At 44.3% G+C, this 23,367-nt stretch overlaps 1 protein-coding gene across 1 annotated transcript in view; it reads left to right on the top strand.

The window, feature by feature from the left end:
- The first annotated feature begins 10,131 nt into the window (after positions 1 to 10,131).
- Positions 10,132 to 23,367, top strand: part of LOC118379918 (B-cell lymphoma/leukemia 11A-like) — a 51,909-nt gene continuing 38,673 nt past the window's right edge. Inside the window, exons 1-2 of the mRNA XM_052527825.1 lie at positions 10,132 to 10,548; positions 13,797 to 14,204. Coding sequence (XP_052383785.1) covers positions 10,494 to 10,548; positions 13,797 to 14,204 — 463 coding nt within the window. The 5' untranslated portion in view covers positions 10,132 to 10,493. The remainder of the gene's footprint in view (positions 10,549 to 13,796; positions 14,205 to 23,367) is intronic.

Raw genomic sequence — 23,367 nt, 5'->3', positions numbered from 1 at the left:
TCTGACCAGATTACTCTCCTAACTAAAACACACCCCACACAGACAGACAGACAGACAGACATTTCAAAACCTATACCTCCTTTACATAATGAGGTGTGTTTTGGCAACAAGAAGTAACATGTATGCTGATCCCCACACAAAGCTGAGCATTCTATGGTGTCAATAATTAACTAAGGCCAGGACCTTCAGCCCTTCAGCCCTGCTGCTGCTATATAGGTCCCCTCAGAATGACTCTTAAATCTGTCACACACACACAGGCACACGCACGGATACACACACATAAACACACACAACCGTTCAATCTGTCTCCTAGCTGCGCACACATTCACCGCATACATTAAATTTGGCTGCTGTATGCTGATTACTGTACAGGGGGGCTCTCTCTCTGTCTGTCACTATGTTGCTCTCTCCCTCTCTCTTTCTTCTGTCTCTGTTTCTGTCTGTCTCTCTCGCCCTCTCTCTGTCTATCTCTCTCTCTCTCTTTCTGTCTCGCTCGCTGTCTCTCTTCTTGTCTCTCTCTCTCTCTCTCTCTCTCTCTCTCTCTCTCTCTCTCTCTCTCTCTCTCTGTCTCTCGACATTTGGGGAACCAATTAGAAAGCTGGTCCCTCGATCCCATATTAACCATAATGCTATAATATTGATGGATATCCTACATCAGTTTTAGCTGTATAAACACTTCCCTGCTTGATATTCAAAGTCTGATTCCATAGATCACTTACAGTGTAAACTCTGGAGACCTTCCTCAGCTCAACATTATGTAGTTATCTCAATGTATTCTATGTAGAGTGGAGACCTCCCTCAGCTCAACATAATATAGTTATCTCAATGTAATCTATCTAGAGTGGAAACCTCCCTCAGCTCAACATAATATAGTTATCTCAATGTATTCTATCTAGAGATTAAACCTCCCTCAGTTCAACATTATGTAGTTATCTCAAGTATTCTATCTTGGAAACCTCCCTCAGCTCAACATTATGTAGTTATCTCAATGTATTCTATCTAGAGTGGAAACCTCCCTCAGCTCAACATTATGTAGTTATCTCAATGTATTCTATCTAGAGTGGAAACCTCCCTCAGCTCAACATTATGTAGTTATCTCAATGTATTCTATCTAGAGTGGAAACCTCCCTCAGCTCAACATTATGTAGTTATCTCAATGTATTCTATCTAGAGTGGAAACCTCCCTCAGCTCAACATTATGTAGTTATCTCAATGTATTCTATCTAGAGTGGAAACCTCCCTCAGCTCAACATTATGTAGTTATCTTAATGTATTCTATCTAGAGTGGAAACCTCCCTCAGCTCAACATTATGTAGTTATCTCAATGTATTCTATCTAGAGTGGAAAACCTCCCTCAGCTCAACATTATGTAGTTATCTCAATTATGTATATCTCAATGTATTCTATCTAGAGTGGAAACCTCCCTCAGCTCAACATTATGTAGTTATCTCAATGTATTCTATCTAGAGTGGAAACCTCCCTCAGCTGAACATTATGTAGTTATCTCAATGTATTCTATCTAGAATGGAAACCTCCCTCAGCTCAACATTATGCAGTTATCTCAATGTATTCTATCTAGAGTGGAAACCTCCCTCAGCTCAACATTATGTAGTTATCTCAATGTATTCTATCTAGAGTGGAAACCTCCCTCAGCTCAACATTATGTAGTTATTATCTCTATGTAGAGTGGAAATGCTCAACATTATGCAGTTATCTCAATGTATTCTAGTGGAAACCTCCTCAGCTCAACATTATGTAGTTATCTCAATGTATTCTATCTAGAGTGGAAACCTCCCTCAGCTCAACATTATGTAGTTATATCAATGTATTCTATCTAGAGTGGAAACCTCCCTCAGCTCAACATTATGTAGTTATATCAATGTATTCTATCTAGAGTGGAAACCTCCCTCAGCTCAACATTATGTAGTTATATCAATGTATTCTATCTAGAGTGGAAACCTCCCTCAGCTCAACATTATGTAGTTATCTCAATGTATTCTATCTAGAGTGGAAACCTCCCTCAGCTCAACATTATGTAGTTATCTCAATGTATTCTATCTAGAGTGGAAACCTCCCTCAGCTCAACATTATGTAGTTATATCAATGTATTCTATCTAGAGTGGAAACCTCCCTCAGCTCAACATTATGTGCTTATCTGAGTGTATTTCTGAGTGAACCAGGTAAATCACATGGGGTTCCTGGTAGTCATGATACAGTAACTCACACTGCCACCTACTGGTTGACAATGTAAGTACCACTTTCTCTTGTCCAAGCAGGATTATGTCTGTTGAACATTGCAAGGTTGATCATTTCAGAAATGTAAAACAAGCGTCAGATGATCAATGGAAATGAACTAATTTCCAATGCACTGATGTCTATGCTCTTCTTTAAAGTGTCCTCTTTCTTTTCCTCCTACTTCATCTCTCTCTCCATCCCTCTCTCCATCCCTCTCTCCATCCCTCTCTCGCTCCATGTTCGATCCACACTGAGTCACGGGTCAGATAGAGCAGAGACTGCAAGACAGAAACTATCCGGTCAATTGGCTCCAGTCCACAAACCCCAGATTGATCAATAGGAGATACAGTAGTATAATAGTATAATGACCCAACATATTATGTGGTCCTTCTGTAGCTCAGTTGGTAGAGCATGGCGCTTGTAACGCCAGGGTAGTGGGTTCGATTCCCGGGACCACCCATACGTAGAATGTATGCACACATGACTGTAAGTCGCTTTGGATAAAAGCGTCTGCTAAATGGCATATATTTTATTTATATTTATATTTATATTATATCATATGCAACCTTGTTAGGATAGAATGGAATTGCAATTCCATCTCACAATAGTATAGTTTTTATTTAAATAATGTCATAATTGACAGACTACGAGTTGTTATATTAGCATTACAATAATGTACCACTACTATACACCACCATAATTCCACTATAATTATCTGTCTGACGATGTCACTGTATCCCCCGCTCTCAGATGGTGTCTCTGGGGAAGTTTCCAATTGACAAGTGTATATAATACACTCTTGTACATGTGTAAAATACAACAAATGTATATAATACACTCCTGTACATGTGTAAAATACAACAAATGTATTCGCCCACCTAATTATTACTATTATTATTATTTCCTCCCTGACAACTATGTTTTTACATCCTGTGGTCCCAGACCTGTTTGTGCTGTCTTGTCTCAAAGTCCATGGGAGTTGACAAGACAGCTCAAACAGGTCTGGGACCGCAAACAGATCGCGCTGTCTTGAAGAAGTTTTTCTCAACCGAATCAGCATAGGACACCCCCCTTCTCCTCGTTAGCAGTCAGAACCACAGCCCAGTTCAACACACTAATGACCTCTCTCTGCCACCATATTAATCAGGGCATAAAACTAGTCATTAAAGTCCCATTCCACTGCTGTTATTGTAAAAAGCATTTAGGAAAGAGAGAGAAAGCAATACTTACTCCGGTGCTGGGTAGTGACACTGTATTCTAGTTTATGGGGAGAGGGTCCACTGCCCCAGAACCAAGCCAAGTTGGCTGTGTTTCATTCCAGAAAGATGTTCCTCCTTCTCTGACCTTGTTCACTCCTTTTTATGGGTCTGCATGTTACTGTATAGGTAAAAGAAACAGCTCCACCTAGGAAACAGCTCCACCTCGGTAAAACAAACAGCTCCACCTAGGAAACAGCTCCACCTAGGTAAAAGAAACAGCTCCACCTCGGTAAAAGAAACAGCTCCACCTAGGAAACAGCTCCACCTCGGTAAAAGAAACAGCTCCACCTAGGAAACAGCTCCACCTCGGTAAAAGAAACAGCTCCACCTAGGAAACAGCTCCACCTAGGTAAAAGAAACAGCTCCACCTCGGAAACAGCTCCACCTCGGTAAAAGAAACAGCTCCACCTAGGTAAAAGAAACAGCTCCACCTCGGTAAAAGAAACAGCTCCACCTAGGAAACAGCTCCACCTAGGTAAAAGAAACAGCTCCACCTCGGTAAAAGAAACAGCTCCACCTAGGAAACAGCTCCATCTAGGTAAAAGAAACAGCTCCACCTCTGTAAAGGAAACAGCTCCACCTAGGTAAAAGAAACAGCTCCACCTAGGAAACAGCTCCACCTCGGTAAAAGAAACAGCTCCACCTAGGAAACAGCTCCACCTCGGTAAAAGAAACAGCTCCACCTCGGTAAAAGAAACAGCTCCACCTAGGTAAAAGAAACAGCTCCACCTCGGTAAAAGAAACAGCTCCACCTCGGTAAAAGAAACAGCTCCACCTCGGTAAAGGAAACAGCTCCACCTCGGTAAAAGAAACAGCTCCACCTAGGAAACAGCTCCACCTAGGTAAAAGAAACAGCTCCACCTAGGAAACAGCTCCACCTAGGTAAAAGAAACAGCTCCACCTCGGTAAAAGAAACAGCTCCACCTAGGAAACAGCTCCACCTCGGTAAAAGAAACAGCTCCACCTAGGAAACAGCTCCACCTAGGTAAAAGAAACAGCTCCACCTAGGAAACAGCTCCACCTAGGTAAAAGAAACAGCTCCACCTAGGTAAAAGAAACAGCTCCACCTAGGAATCAGCTCCACCTAGGTAAAAGAAACAGCTCCACCTAGGAAACAGCTCCACCTAGGTAAAAGAAACAGCTCCACCTAGGAAACAGCTCCACCTAGGTAAAAGAAACAGCTCCACCTAGGAAACAGCTCCACCTAGGTAAAAGAAACAGCTCCACCTAGGTAAAAGAAACAGCTCCACATTGCTTTCCCCTATCCAGTTCGACCAGTCCTGACAGTGAGACAGGGAGAGAACGAGTGCAGGGGGGAGAGAACATCTTGCTGGATTGAAACCCAGCCACGGTCTTCTGTGAGTCTGTTGGAGGACACATAGGAAAGCTATGGACCATTATTTTATTTTTTTATAGACCTGAAAACTTGTGAATAGAGAAAGACTGGAAGTTCAATGAAGAATGTTATTATTGTATTAAACAAACACGGTTCTTTTTTTCGAACACATATTTGACTTAGTGTGGTCCACTGACTACTTTTTACTCATATCTGTTTTATTCCTCCCCCAACTGTCCTAAGAAGGAAACCCCCAGCTAGGTGACTCCTCTCCCCCATGTGGGCAGCATGCCACCCCCTAGGACAGGTGTTAGTGGTGATGGAGGGGGTTGGGGGATTGGACCTGGCAGCCTGCCATACCAGTGGGACGTAGGTCTTGTTTTAGTCTCTATTCACTATAGATTTTTCAGCTGTACAATGCAATCTTATCTTGCTCACTCCGTGTCTGGCTCGATTGTCATCCATCATTCCTGGCTCACTGTGACACGGGCTTCGACTGGAGAACGGTCAGGCACACAGGCGGGGGTAGACGAGAGAGGAGCAGACACTCAGACGGACAGACAGTCAGAGACAAAAATGCTCATTGCCTTCAGAAAGTATTCATAACCCTTGAATTATACCACATGTTGTTGTGTTACTGCCTGAATTCTAAATTGACTAAAAATATCTATATTATTCTCACCCATCTACACACAATACCCCATAATGACAAAGTGAAAACCTGGATTTGTACAATATTTGCACATAATTATTTTTTAAATTCTTCAAGCTCTGTCAAGTTGGTTGTTGATCATTGATAGACAAGCATTTCCAAGTCTTGCCGTAGATTTTCAAGTCGATTTAAGTAAAAACTGTAACTAGGCCACTCAAAAACATTCAATGTCAACTTGGTAAGCAACTCCAGTGTAGATTTGGCCTTGTGTTTTAGGTTAGTGTCCTGCTGAAAGGTGAATTTGTCTCCCAGTGTCTGTTGCAAAGCAAACTTTTTTGAATGACTACCTCATCTCTGTACCCCACACAGACAATTATTTGTAAGGTCCCTCAGTCGAGCATTGAATTTCAGACACAGATTCAATCACAAAGACCAGGGAGGTTTTCCGATGCCTCACAAAGAAGATGGATTAAAAAAAGAAGACATTGAATCTTGTCACGAACCTGCTCAAAGCCCGTAACAAAAGGGAGACAACGTGGAGATAAGGAGAAACAAAACATACATTTATTAAATAAAGTAAACGAAGTACAATATACAATGGTGTGTGTAATCAGTAGTGTAAGTGAGTGTTTTGCATGCATGAATGTGATAATGCAGGGTGTTGAAAGGTGCCAAAGCAAACAACCAAAAGGCCACCAAGATACACAACAAAATCTTTAAAGGTGTCTGCATGGAGAGAGTCTCCTCCATGAATGGGGAAGAGGTCTATTTATCCTGGGAGACCCCGGGCTCAGGTGTTTCCTATGTAGCTGACGACCCTCCCAACTCCGCCCACCGGCATCCTAATAAGGAAACAAGAACAAAGAGAGAATACCGCAGACAGAGAGGGAGGGTCGTCACAATATCCCTTTGAGCATGGTGAAGTTATTAATTAATTAGATGGGCTTAAGCATCTGCCTTTAATATGAAAGGTTGCACGTTCAAGTCCAGTGATATAATTATTTTTTTGTATTTCATTTTGTTTTAAGCCTATCCCAAACATTAACACTTACCTTAACCATTCAGAGTTAATGCCAAAATGTAACCCTAACCTTAAAAATGCAGAGTTAATGCCTAAACTTAACCGTAAAGACGTCAAGTGTGGAGTTTGGAACAAACATGGATGAACATCTAATTCTGAAAAGAAGGAAGCCTGTACAGAATAAAAAATATTCCAAAACGTGAATCCTGTTTGCAATAACACACTAAAGTAATACTGCAAAAAATTGGCTAAGAAATTAACTTTATGTCCTGAAAGTACCTCTTCATATTTTCAATCATGATGATGGCTGCATCACGTTATGAGAATGCTTGTCATTGGCAAGGACTAGGGAGGTTTTTAGGATAAAAATAAATGGAATGTAGCTAAGCACAGGCAGTCCTGAAGGAAAAGCTGGTTCAGTCTGTTTTCCAACAGACACTAGGAGACAAATTCACCTTTCAGGACGACAATAACCTTTAACACAAGGCCAGATATACACTGGAGTTGCTTACCAAGATGACATTGAATGTTCCTGAGTGGCCTTGTTACAGTTTTGACTTAAATCGTCTTGAAAATCTATGGCAAGATCAACGATCAACAACCAACTTGACAGAGCTTGACACATTTTGAAAATAATCATGTGCAAATATTGTTCAACCCAGGTGTACAAAGCTCTTAGAAACTTACCAAGAAAGACTCACAGCTGTCATCTCTGCCAAAGGGGATTCTAACACGGGGTGTGCATACTTATGTAAATGAGATATTTCTGTATTTCATTTTCAATAAATTTGCTAACATTTCTAAACATTTTCACATTGTCATTGTGGGGCATTGCGTGTAGATGGGTGAGAAGAAAATATTTCATCCATTTTGAATTCAGGCTGTAACACAACAGAATGTGGAATAAGTCAAGGGGTATGAATACTTTCTGAAGGCACTATATATATACATACAGATGACTGGCTCCTCTCTGTTACCTTTGACCTTTTTCAATTTGAAGCGAGGAGAGGATGGAAGACGGGAGTTGAGCAGGCCTATTGAGAACCTCTCATGGAAACAAATGTGCTTGTATGAAATGAGTGTCACAGTTGTCATAATGAGGAGACCATTGTAAGCGTACACTTATTTAATAGAAGAACGAACACTGAACAAAACAACAAAACGAACCGTGAAGCTAATATGACTAGTGCAGACAGGCAACTAAACAGAATAGCAACCCACAAAATAACCAAGGAATATGGCTACCTAAATATGGTTCCCAATCAGAGACAATGATAAACAGCTGCCTCTGATTGAGAACCATTCTAGGCAACCATAGACAAACACCTAGACATACAAAACCCCCTAGACAATACAAAAACTAAACAAACCACCCATGTCACACCCTGACCTAACCAAATAATAAAGAAAACAAAGATAACTAAGGACAGTGCGTGACAGTATGGACTCCCGGCCGCAAACTTAAACCTATATGGGAGGGTCTGGTTGGGTATCTAACCTTGGTGGCGGCTTTGGTTCTGGACGCCACCCCCCTTCTTTACACTGAGTCCGCTCTTGCAGCACTGACCCGTGGATCATCGCCGGATGCTCCGGACTGCGGATCCTCACCGTAGGCCCCGGGCTGGGGACCCTCGCTGCGTGGATCATCGCCGGATGTTCTGGACATGGGACCGTCCCTTAGTTTAATATCCAGGCAACCGCTGTTAATTTATGCGCACATCGAAGTAGAACGGGTTCCAATTAGAAGACCGAATTGATGATAACAATTCATTAATAATACAATAATCTGTACAAAGCACACAGGAAATAGCTTAAATTAAACGATGTTGAATTGCTATTTGAACTGTGATGAAATGTATCTAATGTAAACTATAGCCTACAGGAGCAAGCACTTTGCAAGGTAGATGTGGATTCTACTCTGATCCTTTAGCATCATCCACTGGAAGATAACATAAAGTGCAGGGTGAGCTTCAAACAATGTCTCCTTCGCAGTATTAGCAAAGGACCGCTAGAAAGCGCCGTTGTATAGACAGACGTGTGATGGTGCAGTAGCAGGCTACACGCTACCACAGGGTGCCTAAGACGCAGAGGCCGAGCGCAAGTAAGCTGTCAACAGTAGCCTGTCGAAGCGCACACTGGTTACATTAAAATAATTTCGTTTCCAAAAACTAAAACTAAAAAACTTCTGCAAGGCTGATAACATCTCCAGTTTGAGCCTGTTTTGTTTGTTTGACTCGCCTGTCATTTAGGTTATGTTACGATGTATCAAACATTTTAATTGGCATGTTTACATTGTGTGAAATGTTACACTATATTACACTAACAGTGGGCCATATGAACAGAAATGTGTCGTATATCTTCTTCTTTTTTAGCTCAGTGGGCAACGATAACTTTACGCATGTGGATTAGACTACACCAACACATTTCCTTATGAGGGAAAAGCACAAAATTAACACATTTGTTAATTAGGCTACTCATTTTATTATTGTCGACTTTTGTTCATATGGGAAATGTAGGTTAAACTTCAAAAACAAAATAATATTGCAAAGGGTATTAAAACAATGAAGAGAAGAATGTCAAATATATATATGATTATACATTTCTGCGAAGTGTAGCCTATGAATTGTCTTCAAGATGGCATGACAACTCAAGTCCGTGAGAAACAAATACTAACAGTTTTTAAATACTGTAGCCTAAAGAATATCTGTATTTTACTGTAGGCTATTTTACTTCATTGAATAGTAAATAGTGTGAACTAGATCATCTGATAGCAAAAACAATACGAATATCTATTTTCTCATGTCGACATGTTTTGAAAGTAAATTCAAATGTCAAAAGTGTCCACTTTGATGAAGGAACCTGCCTGTTATAGGCCTGTGATTGGCCCATTGGTGTTGACAGTCATCGGGAACACCGATGGTATCACTACCAATATACTTCAATGATTTGATAGGCCTAGTTATTTTATGATGTATTAACCTTTAAAATGGAATGTATGGCTATTATGTGACGTCGTAATAGTATATCGTCAATGCAAGATGTGGAGTGCTTTTGCGCAAGAACCAACATTAGTGTATTATTTAGTGGACAAAATATGGTGGTATTCTATGGACTGCTAAAATATGGTGGTAGTCTATGGATTGCTAAAATATGGTGGTAGCCTATGGACTGCTAAAATATGGTGGTAGCCTATGGACTGCTAAAATATGACATTCTTAATATAGCCTATTTAATAAAGCGTATAATTGTAACATACGTTTCTTTAACCCATTGTTTACCGAAGGCACGGAGATCCATATCCAAAATTAATTCAATAGGACTATTTACTTCATTATATCCAATTGAATCGATCCGCAAAGTGCCCTCGCATTCTTTCCTCTCCGCTATAAATTGTTGTTTTCCATGCAGTAATGGGGTAATGGTTCATATTTATTCTTAGGATCATATGCAATGGTCCTATATTTTCTCAATATTTGTTGCCAAGAATCATTCCACTTGGATGTGCTGTCTCCCAAGGTTCGCGTTCATTTCCAATCTCTCTCTCGCTCTCTCCTTCTCTATTGGCCCGGCCCCCCTGATCTCTCTGTCCATTGGCGTCTTCGGGGTCCCTTTCTTTTTTCATATACGGATCCAGTAATGACTGTCCATTGGTTTTGTTATTCCTTCTCCACCTCCTCCTCCCCAGCGTTGCCCTGCCCATGTGTTGTATCTCTATGTCCATCCATCGACTGACGTTCAAGTTCGTAGGAACGTCACGTCCGCACTTGAACTTGCAGCTCAGGGGGGCTTTGCTCATATCCCTCTCTCTGTCTTTTCAAAAAAGTCATGAAGACTGCCGCACAGCCCGTACCCCGCGCGTCACCGTGATGTGATCTATAATTCATTTTTTTGGATGTCAAACGCATCGATGAAGACATTTTATCTGGAGTCTATTACGTTGTAGCACGCCTCTGCCAATGTGAACTAAGCTGAACGCCACCACTTACCAACATGTCTCGCCGCAAGCAAGGCAAACCCCAGCACTTGAGCAAGCGGGAGTTTTCGCGTAAGTAGAATTGAAAATTGCTTCTTTTATAATCTGGTAAACAAGAACACACACAGCAGCCTCTTCTCAATGTATTTGGAGAATGTTTGTTGTCAACTGGACTTGACGCGGACCCGTGGACATAACCTAAAAGCGTGTCAAGAACGCCGTCATTGAATTGGATAACTTTCTATCGAAAAAAGTTGGACCTTGGAAAATATTGTATATTTGGTAAACAATAACGAATAAGGCTATTTTGCATGTATGTGCCGATGCTACAACACAGGCTTCTTTCGCTATTAAAGGACATCTGGGCTGTAGTGGAGGGATACCTTTGCCTATCAAGGTATCCTGTGAATATTTATATTTAGTCTATCAGTTTCCGATATGGAATACGTTACGAATAGCAAAGTGTATCTCCAAATAAGCAATTCCACTTTGTTATTACTATTTGTTTTGATAGCGTATATATTTTTTTCGAGAGATGTTTTCTTTTTTTTTGAATGGGGAGAACGGGGTGTTTACATACTCATAGCCCATACAGAAGACCTCGTGTGTGGAACGTAGCCAGCGTTGATATCGAGGGATATAGGAGTTCACGATCCAAGAATAACACTGCACCCGCGTATAACCTAGTGATCCAATTACATTGTTATCGTTTACACCGTGAGTTAATGTGAATGGATACAATAAGCATTGGAACAATTGGAGACGTTCGATTACATCTACTATTGGACGCTCCGCTACGTTACATTTAACGAAGAGGTTCATTTTCAGAGAGGGGACACGGGAGGCTTTTATGCAATAACCTATTACATTTGGGCTGGCATACTGAAGTTGTGTTTTAGAGTCATTTATGAGTTATACATGTATATTCAATAAGCTATTGCTTTTATGCTGTTTATGCCGTGGTGTATAATGGCATGATTTCAACTGTGCTCATTAATTTTTTTACGTTATCGGGGGCTAGATAATTTGGAAACTAGTTTTAATAATATGATTTTCCGTATATATATATAAAACGTTTTGTTCCACATATTGTGTAAATCGCTACAATGTTTCCACCCGGTTGTTTCTCTTTTACCATTCAATTATCGGAGCAAATTAGGTTCTCGTAACATATGCCTTCAATTGTAGTATATCTATGGACGGCGCCGGTAGGGGGCAGAATATGATTGTGGACATACACGTCGATGAACTTGAACTTGATCTAGGCTACTTTATTGCTTTGTCTACGTTGCCTGCTAGACCAAGCGCAGTTGTTCGTGGTCGTATATGTGATGTTCCTTGTTATGCCACTGTGATATCTAATCAATAGACCTATTATAGTATTCCAAATAAATTAAAAGTGAATCATTTCAATAGATTTCTTCAAGGATATTCAGTATTTTCATTTACATTACATTTACATTTAAGTCATTTAGCAGACGCTCTTATCCAGAGCGACTTACACATTTTCCATTTCATTCGAAGATAGATAAAACAATGGCCATCTGAGAACGTTTTATTTTCTGCAAGAAGTGATCAGTAGGCAAAATGTGACATCATTTCAAACATCCATAGGCCACTGTGAGCGACCTCTGTGATATGAGTCGTTTTCAGTTAAGTAGCCTCATATTGGACCCTAGAGCATATTGCATGCCTATTCACTCTTCCAGGTATATTAGTCCCCGATTTCAACAAAATCTTAGTCTATCACAGTTTCTTTCGATTAAATGTCAAAATATGACAAAAATGTACCCTAATTGCCAAATCCTTAGTTATATCCACATTCTGACGAGGGACCTAGTTCATCATTCAAATATGACAAATGAGACAGACATATAGGCCTATAGGATTACAGCCTTACTGGCAAATGCATGGTAATAATATTCAAATGGAATACTCTGTTATTTACATGCATAGTTTGAACTATTTGAATAGCTCGTTATGGCCTATTGAAAAACAGCTTCCGTTCAGGTAAGATTCCTCCTTGTCCATATTGGCTGCGTTGTATGAATCCCTGCAATAGCAGCTAGGGAACTTGATCATTACCATGTTATAATTAGGTAATAGCTATTTAAATAGCCTATTGCCTAATTTCAGTAGTTATTTGATTAAGTTCAGTCAGTTGAAATTCTGGTGCTCACTTGGATGTTGAGGAATAATATATACTTAAAAAATGTTTTTTCGTAACCAGTTGCCGATACAACAAATTTGATTATTTGGGTTTGAAGGTAGACTTTTTCGCACAGAACCTCAGTCAGACTGCTATGTCCTGACAGCATAAGCTGTAGGAATTCAACTCAAATTAAAAGGAAAAATATTCCTTCAGCCCCTCCTCCCCGCCTCCTTCTCGTCTGACCTGACACAGAATTTAAGGTTCAGAACAGACAGCGAGAATTCATCACATTTTATCTTAACATCCCAGTTGGGCCTCGAGATGTCGTTTACTGTAGCTAGATGAACTATTTAAAAAAAATGCTCCTTGACTGCCTGTATACTTCAGGGACCTACTCCACATACACCCCTCAATATCTAACCTCGGTTCACGAGATCCCAGCACTTTTAACGGAAATGGGGTCCAATCATCTTGAACTCAAATTAGAATCTATTTTTTGATTCTCCGAGGTGTTAGGTTCATTAAAAACGCGAGATTGGCAGCACAATAAAGAGGGTCAAGCGCCTTAATCGTTCAGGCAGCGAGCAGCACGCTGACTGAACGGTGTCACTGGCAGGCTTATCGAAAAACAGTGCTGTAATCTTGTCTAAGTCTTCTTCCTTTCTCCCTACTTTCCTTCCTTCCCCCCCTTTCAAATCTGTCTCTCATATCTTTTCTAAGACAGTGCATCACCTGGAAATGCAATCACTATAAACCACAGATGCCTTCTAGATTATCATGACAATAACACTGAAAGTAGTAGTTAAAACGATAGGACTGTAATAGAATTGAATATGATTATACGATCCTGCTACTGGATGTTCATTCCTCTCTCTTCGTTGGTTGTGCCTTCTATATTATCAGTAATAATAGTCCTGAAAACGATAGCAAGAGATGCATATGCAGATTTGCAACACTATAATAACCTATATACTGTGTCTCACTCTTCCTTGAAATTATACTTGAGTGTAGATCTCAATCAGTGTTTTGTGTCCACGGTCTATAAAGTATCTAACTCTCCTCCACAGTTTGTCAGCTGCCTTGGATGAAATGTCATAGTCCTCTATGTAGATTTTAACCCTGTCATGTATTCTGTATAGAAGTGTAACTGTCTATCTCCCCTCTCCAGCTGAGCCCCTGTCGGCCGTTCTCCCCCCAGACGAGGAGCACGAGGACCACCCCAGGCTGGGGCAGCATGGGGACGACAGGATCTTCCTCAAGGGGGACCAGGACCTGCTCACCTGTGGCCAGTGCCACGCCCGCTTCCCTCTTGCCCACATCCTGCTCTTCATCGAGCACAAGAGGCGGCAGTGCCGCGGCGCCCCCTGCACGGACAAGACGTTAGACGATGGGCACAGGCGGTCGCCGTCCGCCGTTCCCCTCGCCGTTCCCCGTCCCCCCTCAAACAAATGCCGAGACAAACACTCGTCGAGACGCCCTATGGAGGTAGCCGTTCAGGTGTCGCCGCGCAACGATGATGAGGATTGTTTATCGACGCCCACCCACGGAATTATCCTCAAGCAGGAGAATATCACAGGTAATGACGTCACCATGACGACGATGATGATGATCATAACAAACAGGGCTGCCGATGTAAAGAACTTAAGCGACAAGCAAGGTGTTTGGGTCTGAGGTTTACTGTAAGGTTTGGGTGTTGACGATACTTGGATGGTACTTTAACGTTGTGAGTAGGGTTGCAAAATCCCTAAGGTTTCCAGAAATCCAGGTTGGAGGAATCCCGGAATCAGGAAGGAATAAACAGGGATTCCTCCAACCGTTGTTCTCCCAACGGGATTGTTTTGTGAAAACCTGGGAATTTTACAACCCTAGTTGTGAGTAAGTGCCTTTGTTTTGGTGACGTTTAAAAGCAAGGTTATTGGATCATAGACCACAAAAAGGATTTACAGTCCAAACTGCACAGAGCAGATGGACTTCGAGTTGGGTTCAATTTTGACTGGTGGCGATGGATATCCACGAGATATGACGTTCTTACTGCACTGCCTGGTGTAGGGTTGTTGAGTTTATCTCTGAAATGGGGATAGAAGCCCAATATAACTCCCATTCTACTCTCCTAAAGAAAGAGAGAGGGAGAGAGAGACGGGAAAAGAGAGAAAGGGCTGCGTCCCAAACGGAACCATATTCCCTATACAGTGCACTACTTTTGATACAGGACCCATATATAGTGGGCTCTGATCAAAAGTAGTGCACTGTATAGGGAATAAAGTGCCACTTGGGACGCAAGCCTAGTTTCCGTCTCATGTGGTCTCGATAGATGTATCTCCATCTCGCTGTGGTTTTCACAGAGACATATCTCTTCCCCTCAAATACATGCCTGCCAACTCATACTCTGGCGCTAAAATATAAAATAAGTTTAAAAAACGTGTAGGAAAGTAATTACGGTGAACTGTCATGGAAGAGGCATTTATTTGAGGAATCCTGCTCGAGCCGCTAATTGTCAGGGTTCTCTTAGTCTTCATTTAGTTAATTAAGGACTTCTTACGGCGGTTGTCTAACCACAGCTAAATGAGGCAAGCGAGAGAAAAAACCATGATGAGCAGCTCAAACAAATAGTTCTGTCTTACAGACGTTGGTGGAAAATAACTTTGTGTGTTTGACAGTTTAATTTTACTTTTTGAATTATTATAAACATTTCTAAAAACAATTATGGATAGAAATGCGGGCTTTAGTATAAAGAAAAGTAGTATGCTGCATTGAACTCATCAATGTCAGGCTGGTTTTCAGTTCAATGTTTTATCAGTGAGGGTTCTCCAAATGACAAATACCCAATAGGCAACACACACAGCTCCATGTACAATAAAGTGGGGTGTAGGTAAACACACAGCTCCATGTACAATACAGTGGGGTATAGGTAAACACACAGCTCCATGTACAACACAGTGGGGTATAGGTAAACACACAGCTCCATGTACAATACAGTGGGGTATAGGCAAACACACAGCTCCATGTACAATACAGTGGGGTATAGGTAAACACACAGCTCCATGTACAATACAGTGGGGTATAGGTAAACACACAGCTCCATGTACAACACAGTGGGGTATAGGTAAACACACAGCTCCATGTACAACACAGTGGGGTATAGGTAAACACACAGCTCCCTGTACAACACAGTGGGGTATAGGTAAACACACAGCTCCCTGTACAACACAGTGGGGTATAGGTAAACACACAGCTCCATGTACAACACAGTGGGGTATAGGTAAACACACAGCTCCATGTACAACACAGTGGGGTGTAGGTAAACACACAGCTCCATGTACAACACAGTGGGGTGTAGGTAAACACACAGCTCCATGTACAACACAGTGGGGTGTAGGTAAACACACAGCTCCATGTACAACACAGTGGGGTATAGGTAAACACACAGCTCCATGTACAATACAGTGGGGTATAGGTAAACAAACAGCTCCATGTACAATACAGTGGGGTATAGGTAAACACACAGCTCCATGTACAATACAGTGGGGTGTAGGTAAACACACAGCTCCATGTACAATACAGTGGGGTATAGGTAAACACACAGCTCCATGTACAACACAGTGGGGTATAGGTAAACACACAGCTCCATGTACAATACAGTGGGGTATAGGTAAACACACAGCTCCATGTACAACACAGTGGGGTATAGGTAAACACACAGCTCCATGTACAACACAGTGGGGTATAGGTAAACACACAGCTCCATGTACAATACAGTGGGGTATAGGTAAACACACAGCTCCATGTACAACACAGTGGGGTATAGGTAAACACACAGCTCCATGTACAATACAGTGGGGTATAGGTAAACACACAGCTCCATGTACAACACAGTGGGGTATAGGTAAACACACAGCTCCATGTACAACACAGTGGGGTATAGGTAAACACACAGCTCCCTGTACAACACAGTGGGGTATAGGTAAACACACAGCTCCATGTACAACACAGTGGGGTATAGGTAAACACACAGCTCCATGTACAACACAGTGGGGTATAGGTAAACACACAGCTCCCTGTACAATACAGTGGGGAATAGGTAAACACACAGCTCCATGTACAACACAGTGGGGTATAGGTAAACACACAGCTCCATGTACAATAGAGTGGGATATAGGCAAACACACAGCTCCATGTACAATAGAGTGGGATATAGGTAAACACACAGCTCCATGTACAATACAGTGGGGTATAGGTAAACACACAGCTCCATGTACAATACAGTGGGGTATAGGTAAACACACAGCTCCATGTACAACACAGTGGGGTATAGGTAAACACACAGCTCCATGTACAATACAGTGGGGAATAGGTAAACACACAGCTCCATGAACAATACAGTGGGGAATAGGTAAACACACAGCTCCATGAACAATACAGTGGGGTATAGGCAAACACACAGCTCCATGTACAATACAGTGGGGTATAGGCAAACACAGCTCCATGTACAATACAGTGTCTATTGGTATGGACCTCAAAGACCTAGATATAGCATAAAGGGTTACTTTGGGATTTTGGCAATGAGGACCTTTATCTACAGTACTTCCCCTGAGTCTAATGATCTTGTGGATACCATTTTTACGCCTCTGCATGCAATTTGAAGGAAGTTGCTAACTATCGCTAGCTCAATTACTAACTAGTGTTAGTGTAATGACTCCAGTCATTACGCTAGTTAGCATTGGCTCCCGAAACTAACTCTAACTTCCTTCATACTGAACACAGAGACGTAAAAATGGTATCCACGAGTTCATCTGACTTGGGGGAAGTAGATAAATGGACTCATTGCCAAAATCCCGAAGTATCCCTTTAATGTACAATACAGTGTCTGTGGGTATGGACCCCATAGGCCTAGATATAGCTCCATGTACAATACAGCTATCTGTGTTGGGTGGTCTAGTTATCCTCTCTTCTGTCAAATCTAATGACCTCTTGTATTTTATCAGTAATTATGCTTCCGTTTGTTAAGCAAGACACACACGCACGCACGCACGTAAGCACGCACGCACGCACACACACACACACACACACACACACACACACACACACACACACACACACACACACACACACACACACACACACACACACACACACACACACACACACACACACACACACACACACACACAGGCCCACTATGCCTCTTGGCTCTAGTCAGCTGCCTCTACAATCTTTCTATGCTCATTTAGATCTTGATGCGTAACGTCTCCACATGATATCACTGGGTCACTAACGTTATGCAATGGCCTGTTATTAACAGTACAAGTCTCATGGATCATGTGTGAGTGTATGTGGTGTGAGTGTGTGTGGTGTGAGTATGTTTGTGCTTGTGTGTGGTGTTGCGTGAAGTGAGATTGATGAAGGCTTTCTTCGTCATCCTCACGCTCATCTTATGAGTTTGTTGCTATCCTCCTTGTCCAGAGAGAGAGAGAGAGATAAAGAGAGAGAGAGAGATAAAGAGAGAGAGAGAGAGAGATAGAGAGAGCGCCACAGCCACACACACACACACACACACACACACACACACACACACACACACACACACACACACACACACACACACACACACACACACACACACACACACACACACACACACACACACACACACACACACACACACACACACACACACACACACACACACACACAATCCCCTTTTTGAAATGCAGAGTCCAACAGTGCTGATGTCTCTCTATGAAAAATGTAATCCTGTATGTGTGTGTGTGTGTGTTTGTTTGTGTTATGGACCATTAGGAGGAGCAGACAGAACAGAACAGCGTACCCCCATTTGCATGATAAACAACTTAAGATATGCACAGGGACACACAGGCCGGCTCCACATTATTAACAGAGCAGATTATCAGAAGGACACAGACAGGCTCAGGGTCAGATACAGACAGGGTCAGGCACAGACACATGGTCCGACATAGACAGAGAGAGGGTCAGGCACAGACATAGACACAGACAGGGTCAGGCACAGACACAGGGTCAGACACAGACAGGGTCAGGCACAGACATGGTCAGGCACAGACATGGTCAGGCACAGGCAGTGTCAGGCACAGACACAGACAGGGTCAGGCACAGACACAGAGAGGGTCAGGCACAGACAGAGACACATAAAGGGTCAGGCACAGACATGGCCAGGCACAGACACAGAGAGGGTCAGGATCAGACACAGAGAGGGTCAGGCACAGACAGACACACATACAGGGTCAGGCACAGACACAGGATCAGACACAGAGAGGGTCAGGATCAGACACAGAGAGGGTCAGGATCAGACACAGAGAGGGTCAGGCACAGACACAGAGAGGGTCAGGCACAGACACAGAGAGGGTCAGGCACAGACAGACACACATACAGGGTCAGGCACAGACACAGGGTCAGACACAGACAGGGTCAGGATCAGACAGGGTCAGGATCAGACACAGACAGGGTCAGACACAGACACAGAGAGGGTCAGGCACAGACAGACGCACATACAGGGTCAGGCACAGACACAGGGTCAGGGTCAGGATCAGACAGGGTCAGCATCAGACACAGACAGGGTCAGACACAGACACAGAGAGGGTCAGGCACAGACACAGAGAGGGTCAGGCACAGACACAGACAGAGAGGGTCAGACACAGACACAGAGAGGGTCAGCACAGACAGACACACATACAGGGTCAGGCACAGACACAGGGTCAGACACAGACAGGGTCAGGATCAGACAGGGTCAGGATCAGACACAGACAGGGTCAGACACAGACACAGAGAGGGTCAGGCACAGACAGACGCACATACAGGGTCAGGCACAGACACAGGGTCAGGGTCAGGATCAGACAGGGTCAGCATCAGACACAGACAGGGTCAGACACAGACACAGAGAGGGTCAGGCACAGACACAGAGAGGGTCAGACACAGACAGAGAGGGTCAGACACAGACACAGAGAGGGTCAGGCACAGACAGACACAGACAGGGTTAGGCACAGACACAGACATGGTCAGGCACAGACGCAGACATGGTCAGACACAGACATGGTCAGGCACAGACACAGACAGAGAGGGTCAGACACAGACACATAGAGGGTCAGGCACAGACAGACACAGACAGGGTTAGGCACAGACACAGACATGGTCAGGCACAGACGCAGACATGGTCAGACACAGACATGGTCAGGCACAGACACTGACATGGTCAGGCACAGACAGGGTCAGGCACAGACACAGACATGGTCAGGCACAGACAGGGTCAGGCACAGACACAGACATGGTCAGGCACAGACAGGGTCAGGCACCGACAAAGACATGGTCAGGCACAGACAGGGTCAGGCACAGACACAGACAGGGTCAGGCACAGACACAGACATGGTCAGAAACAGACATGGTCAGGCACAGACACAGACATGGTTAGGCACAGACAGGGTCAGGCACAGACACAGACATGGTCAGGCACAGACAGGGTCAGGCACAGACATGGTCAGGCACAGACAGACATGGTCAGGCACAGACACAGACAGGGTCAGGCACGGACACAGACATGGTCAGAAACAGACATGGTCAGGCACAGACACAGACATGGTCAGGCACAGGCATGGCCAGGCACAGTTACAGACATGGTCAGGAACAGACATGGCCAGGCACAGACACATACATGGTCAGGCACAGACATGGTCAGGCACAGACAGGGTCAGGCACAGACAGGGTCAGGCACAGACACAGACATGGTCAGGCACAGACATGGTCAGGCACAGACACAGACATGGCCAGGCACAGACACATACATGGTCAGGCACAGACATGGTCAGGCACAGACAGGGTCAGGCACAGACAGGGTCAGGCACAGACACAGACATGGTCAGGCACAGACAGGGTCAGGCACAGACATGGTCAGGCACAGACAGACATGGTCAGGCACAGACACAGAGAGGGTCAGGCACAGACAGAGACACAGAGAGGGTTAGACACAGACATGGTCAGGCACAGACATGGTCAGGCACAGACATGGTCAGGCACAGACAGGGTCAGGCACAGACATGGTCAGGCACAGACAGGGTCAGGCACAGACATGGTCAGGCACAGACATGGTCAGGCACAGACAGGGTCAGTCACAGACATGGTCAGGCACAGACAGGGTCAGTCACAGACATGGTCAGGCACAGACAGGGTCAGTCACAGACATGGTCAGGCACAGACATGGTCAGGCACAGACAGGGTCAGGCACAGACAGGGTCAGGCACAGACACAGACATGGTCAGGCACAGACAGGGTCAGGCACAGACATGGTCAGGCACAGACATGATCAGGCACAGACATGATCAGGCACAGACATGGTCAGGCACAGGCAGGGTCAGGCACAGACACAGACAGGGTCAGGCACAGACACAGACATGGTCAGGCACAGACATGGTCAGGCACAGGCAGGGTCAGGCACAGGCATGGCCAGGCACAGATACAGACATGGTCAGGCACAGACATGGCCAGGCACAGGCAGGGTCAGGCACAGATACAGACATGGTCAGGCACAGACATGGTCAGGCACAGGCAGGGTCAGGCACAGGCATGGCCAGGCACAGATACAGACATGGCCAGGCACAGATACAGACATGGCCAGGCACAGATACAGACATGGCCAGGCACAGATACAGACATGGCCAGGCACAGATACAGACATGGCCAGGCACAGATACAGACATGGCCAGGCACAGATACAGACATGGCCAGGCACAGATACAGACATGGCCAGGCACAGATACAGACATGGCCAGGCACAGATACAGACATGGCCAGGCACAGATACAGACATGGCCAGGCACAGATACAGACATGGCCAGGCACAGATACAGACATGGCCAGGCACAGATACAGACATGGCCAGGCACAGATACAGACATGGCCAGGCACAGATACAGACATGGCCAGGCACAGAAAAGGACTCACATTTTAACCATCCAACATCCCACCAAACCTTCCCTTTAAGGGAGAAAAGAACTCACATTATAACCATCCAACACCCTACCAAACCTTCCCTTTAAGGAAGGAAAGACATGATATTTTGACCAAACATACACCAGACTAGTGGTTTAGTGTGTCTTCGTTAGCTGAGCCTACTTTCTGCCCATCCTGTTTCTGGGGGAACAAAGGTATTTATCCAGGCTGTGTTGGCACCATGCCACCTTTCTCCCACCAGTCCCCCATCCGCCCCCTCTTTCACTGGGGGCGTCTGTCAGGCCTGGATGAGGGACTGAGGGTGGGGGTTGGGGGTTGGGCAGTGGAAGGGCTGTGTCGTGGTGAAGGAGTCTGAATCCTCGTTGGTGACATATCTGTCCCTTGTGTGACGGAGAATTCAAAGTGCAGAGACAGAGTGTGTATATCCTTCTGTTTGTATCATTCAGATTTGAAGTAGAGGGAGATGTTTCCCCCCTTCTAAAATGTCTTATTTTCTCTGTGAGAAGAACTTGTTACAGATGAGTAATGATGCTACTGTACCTCCTCCTCCAATAACGTACACACCTGGGTTCTAATAGTACGTTTTAACCATAGAGCCACATTCATGTTTTGAATATGAATTGTTCATGAAGAATGTTGTATTCCAAAGCCTGAGTCCTAAATACACACACACATGTTGTCTACAGAGATTCACCAGCAGGCTTTGTTGTTTGGTTAGTGAGTGTTGGTGCACTTGAATGAATCCGAGTGTCCAAGTGTGTGTGTGGATATCAGTGTGTGAGTGTATGGGGGTATCAGTGTGTGAGTGTATGGGGGTATCAGTGTGTGAGTGTATGGGGGTATCAGTGTGTGAGTGTATGGGGGTATCAGTGTGTGAGTGTATGGGGGTATCAGTGTGTGAGTGTATGGGGGTATCAATGTGTGAGTGTATGGGGGTATCAGTGTGTGAGTGTATGGGGTAGTCGGGGGCTGTGTATCAGTGTGTGAGTGTATGAAGGTATCAGTGTGTGTGTGTCTGTGTGTTTGCTAACACTTTACTAGCCCGAGCATGCAGGCTGAGCTGAACATGAAAGGGTCTTTGACTTGGCAAGCGGTGCCGGAGGACACCCCTCTGTGGACCGTGCCAGGGCAGACTTGGAACAGAGCACAGCGTCCCAGGGGCGGAGGGGGCTGCTGCTGTGGAATGTGGGCTGGGGATAAAGGTGTGTGTGTTGGGGAGGAGGAGGTGTGGGGTAGTCGGGGGCTGTGAGATAAGGAGTGGACGGGACAGGTTGGGTAATGGGTGTGTGTGAGTGTGTGTCCCTGTAGGGCTCCTGGCTGGGTGTTCTGTTTCAGTGTTTGTCTTCACAACCCCAACGCCACGGCCTCAGGGTCTTCAGGTGGAGGCTAGTTTGGGGAACACACACACATGCCCCTCCCCTCGACTCCCCCCTGTGTTTTGTCTGTAGGAAATGTGTTGTGTTACCAGGGCTCCCTGATGCGGAGCTGTGTGATGATGAGTGCTGTAAGACAGGAACATATGATCCCTATTTCAGCCTTGGCCAGACCTCTCTCTCTCTCTCTCCCTCTCTCGATCTCTCTCTCTCTCTCCCCTCTCCCTCTCTCGATCTCTGTCTGTCTCTCTCTCTCTCTCTCTCTCTCTCTCTCTCTCTCTCTCTCTCGCTCTCTCTCTCTGACTACCCTCACTCTCTCTCTTTCTGACTCTACTCCCACTCTCTCTCTCTCTCTCTCTCTCTCTCTCTCTCTCTCTCTCTCTCTCTCTCTCTCTC

Source organism: Oncorhynchus keta, chromosome 10 (assembly GCF_023373465.1).
Source record: "Oncorhynchus keta strain PuntledgeMale-10-30-2019 chromosome 10, Oket_V2, whole genome shotgun sequence".
Classification (NCBI taxonomy): Eukaryota; Metazoa; Chordata; class Actinopteri; order Salmoniformes; family Salmonidae; genus Oncorhynchus; species Oncorhynchus keta.
This window is presented reverse-complemented; position numbering and strand designations above follow the sequence as displayed.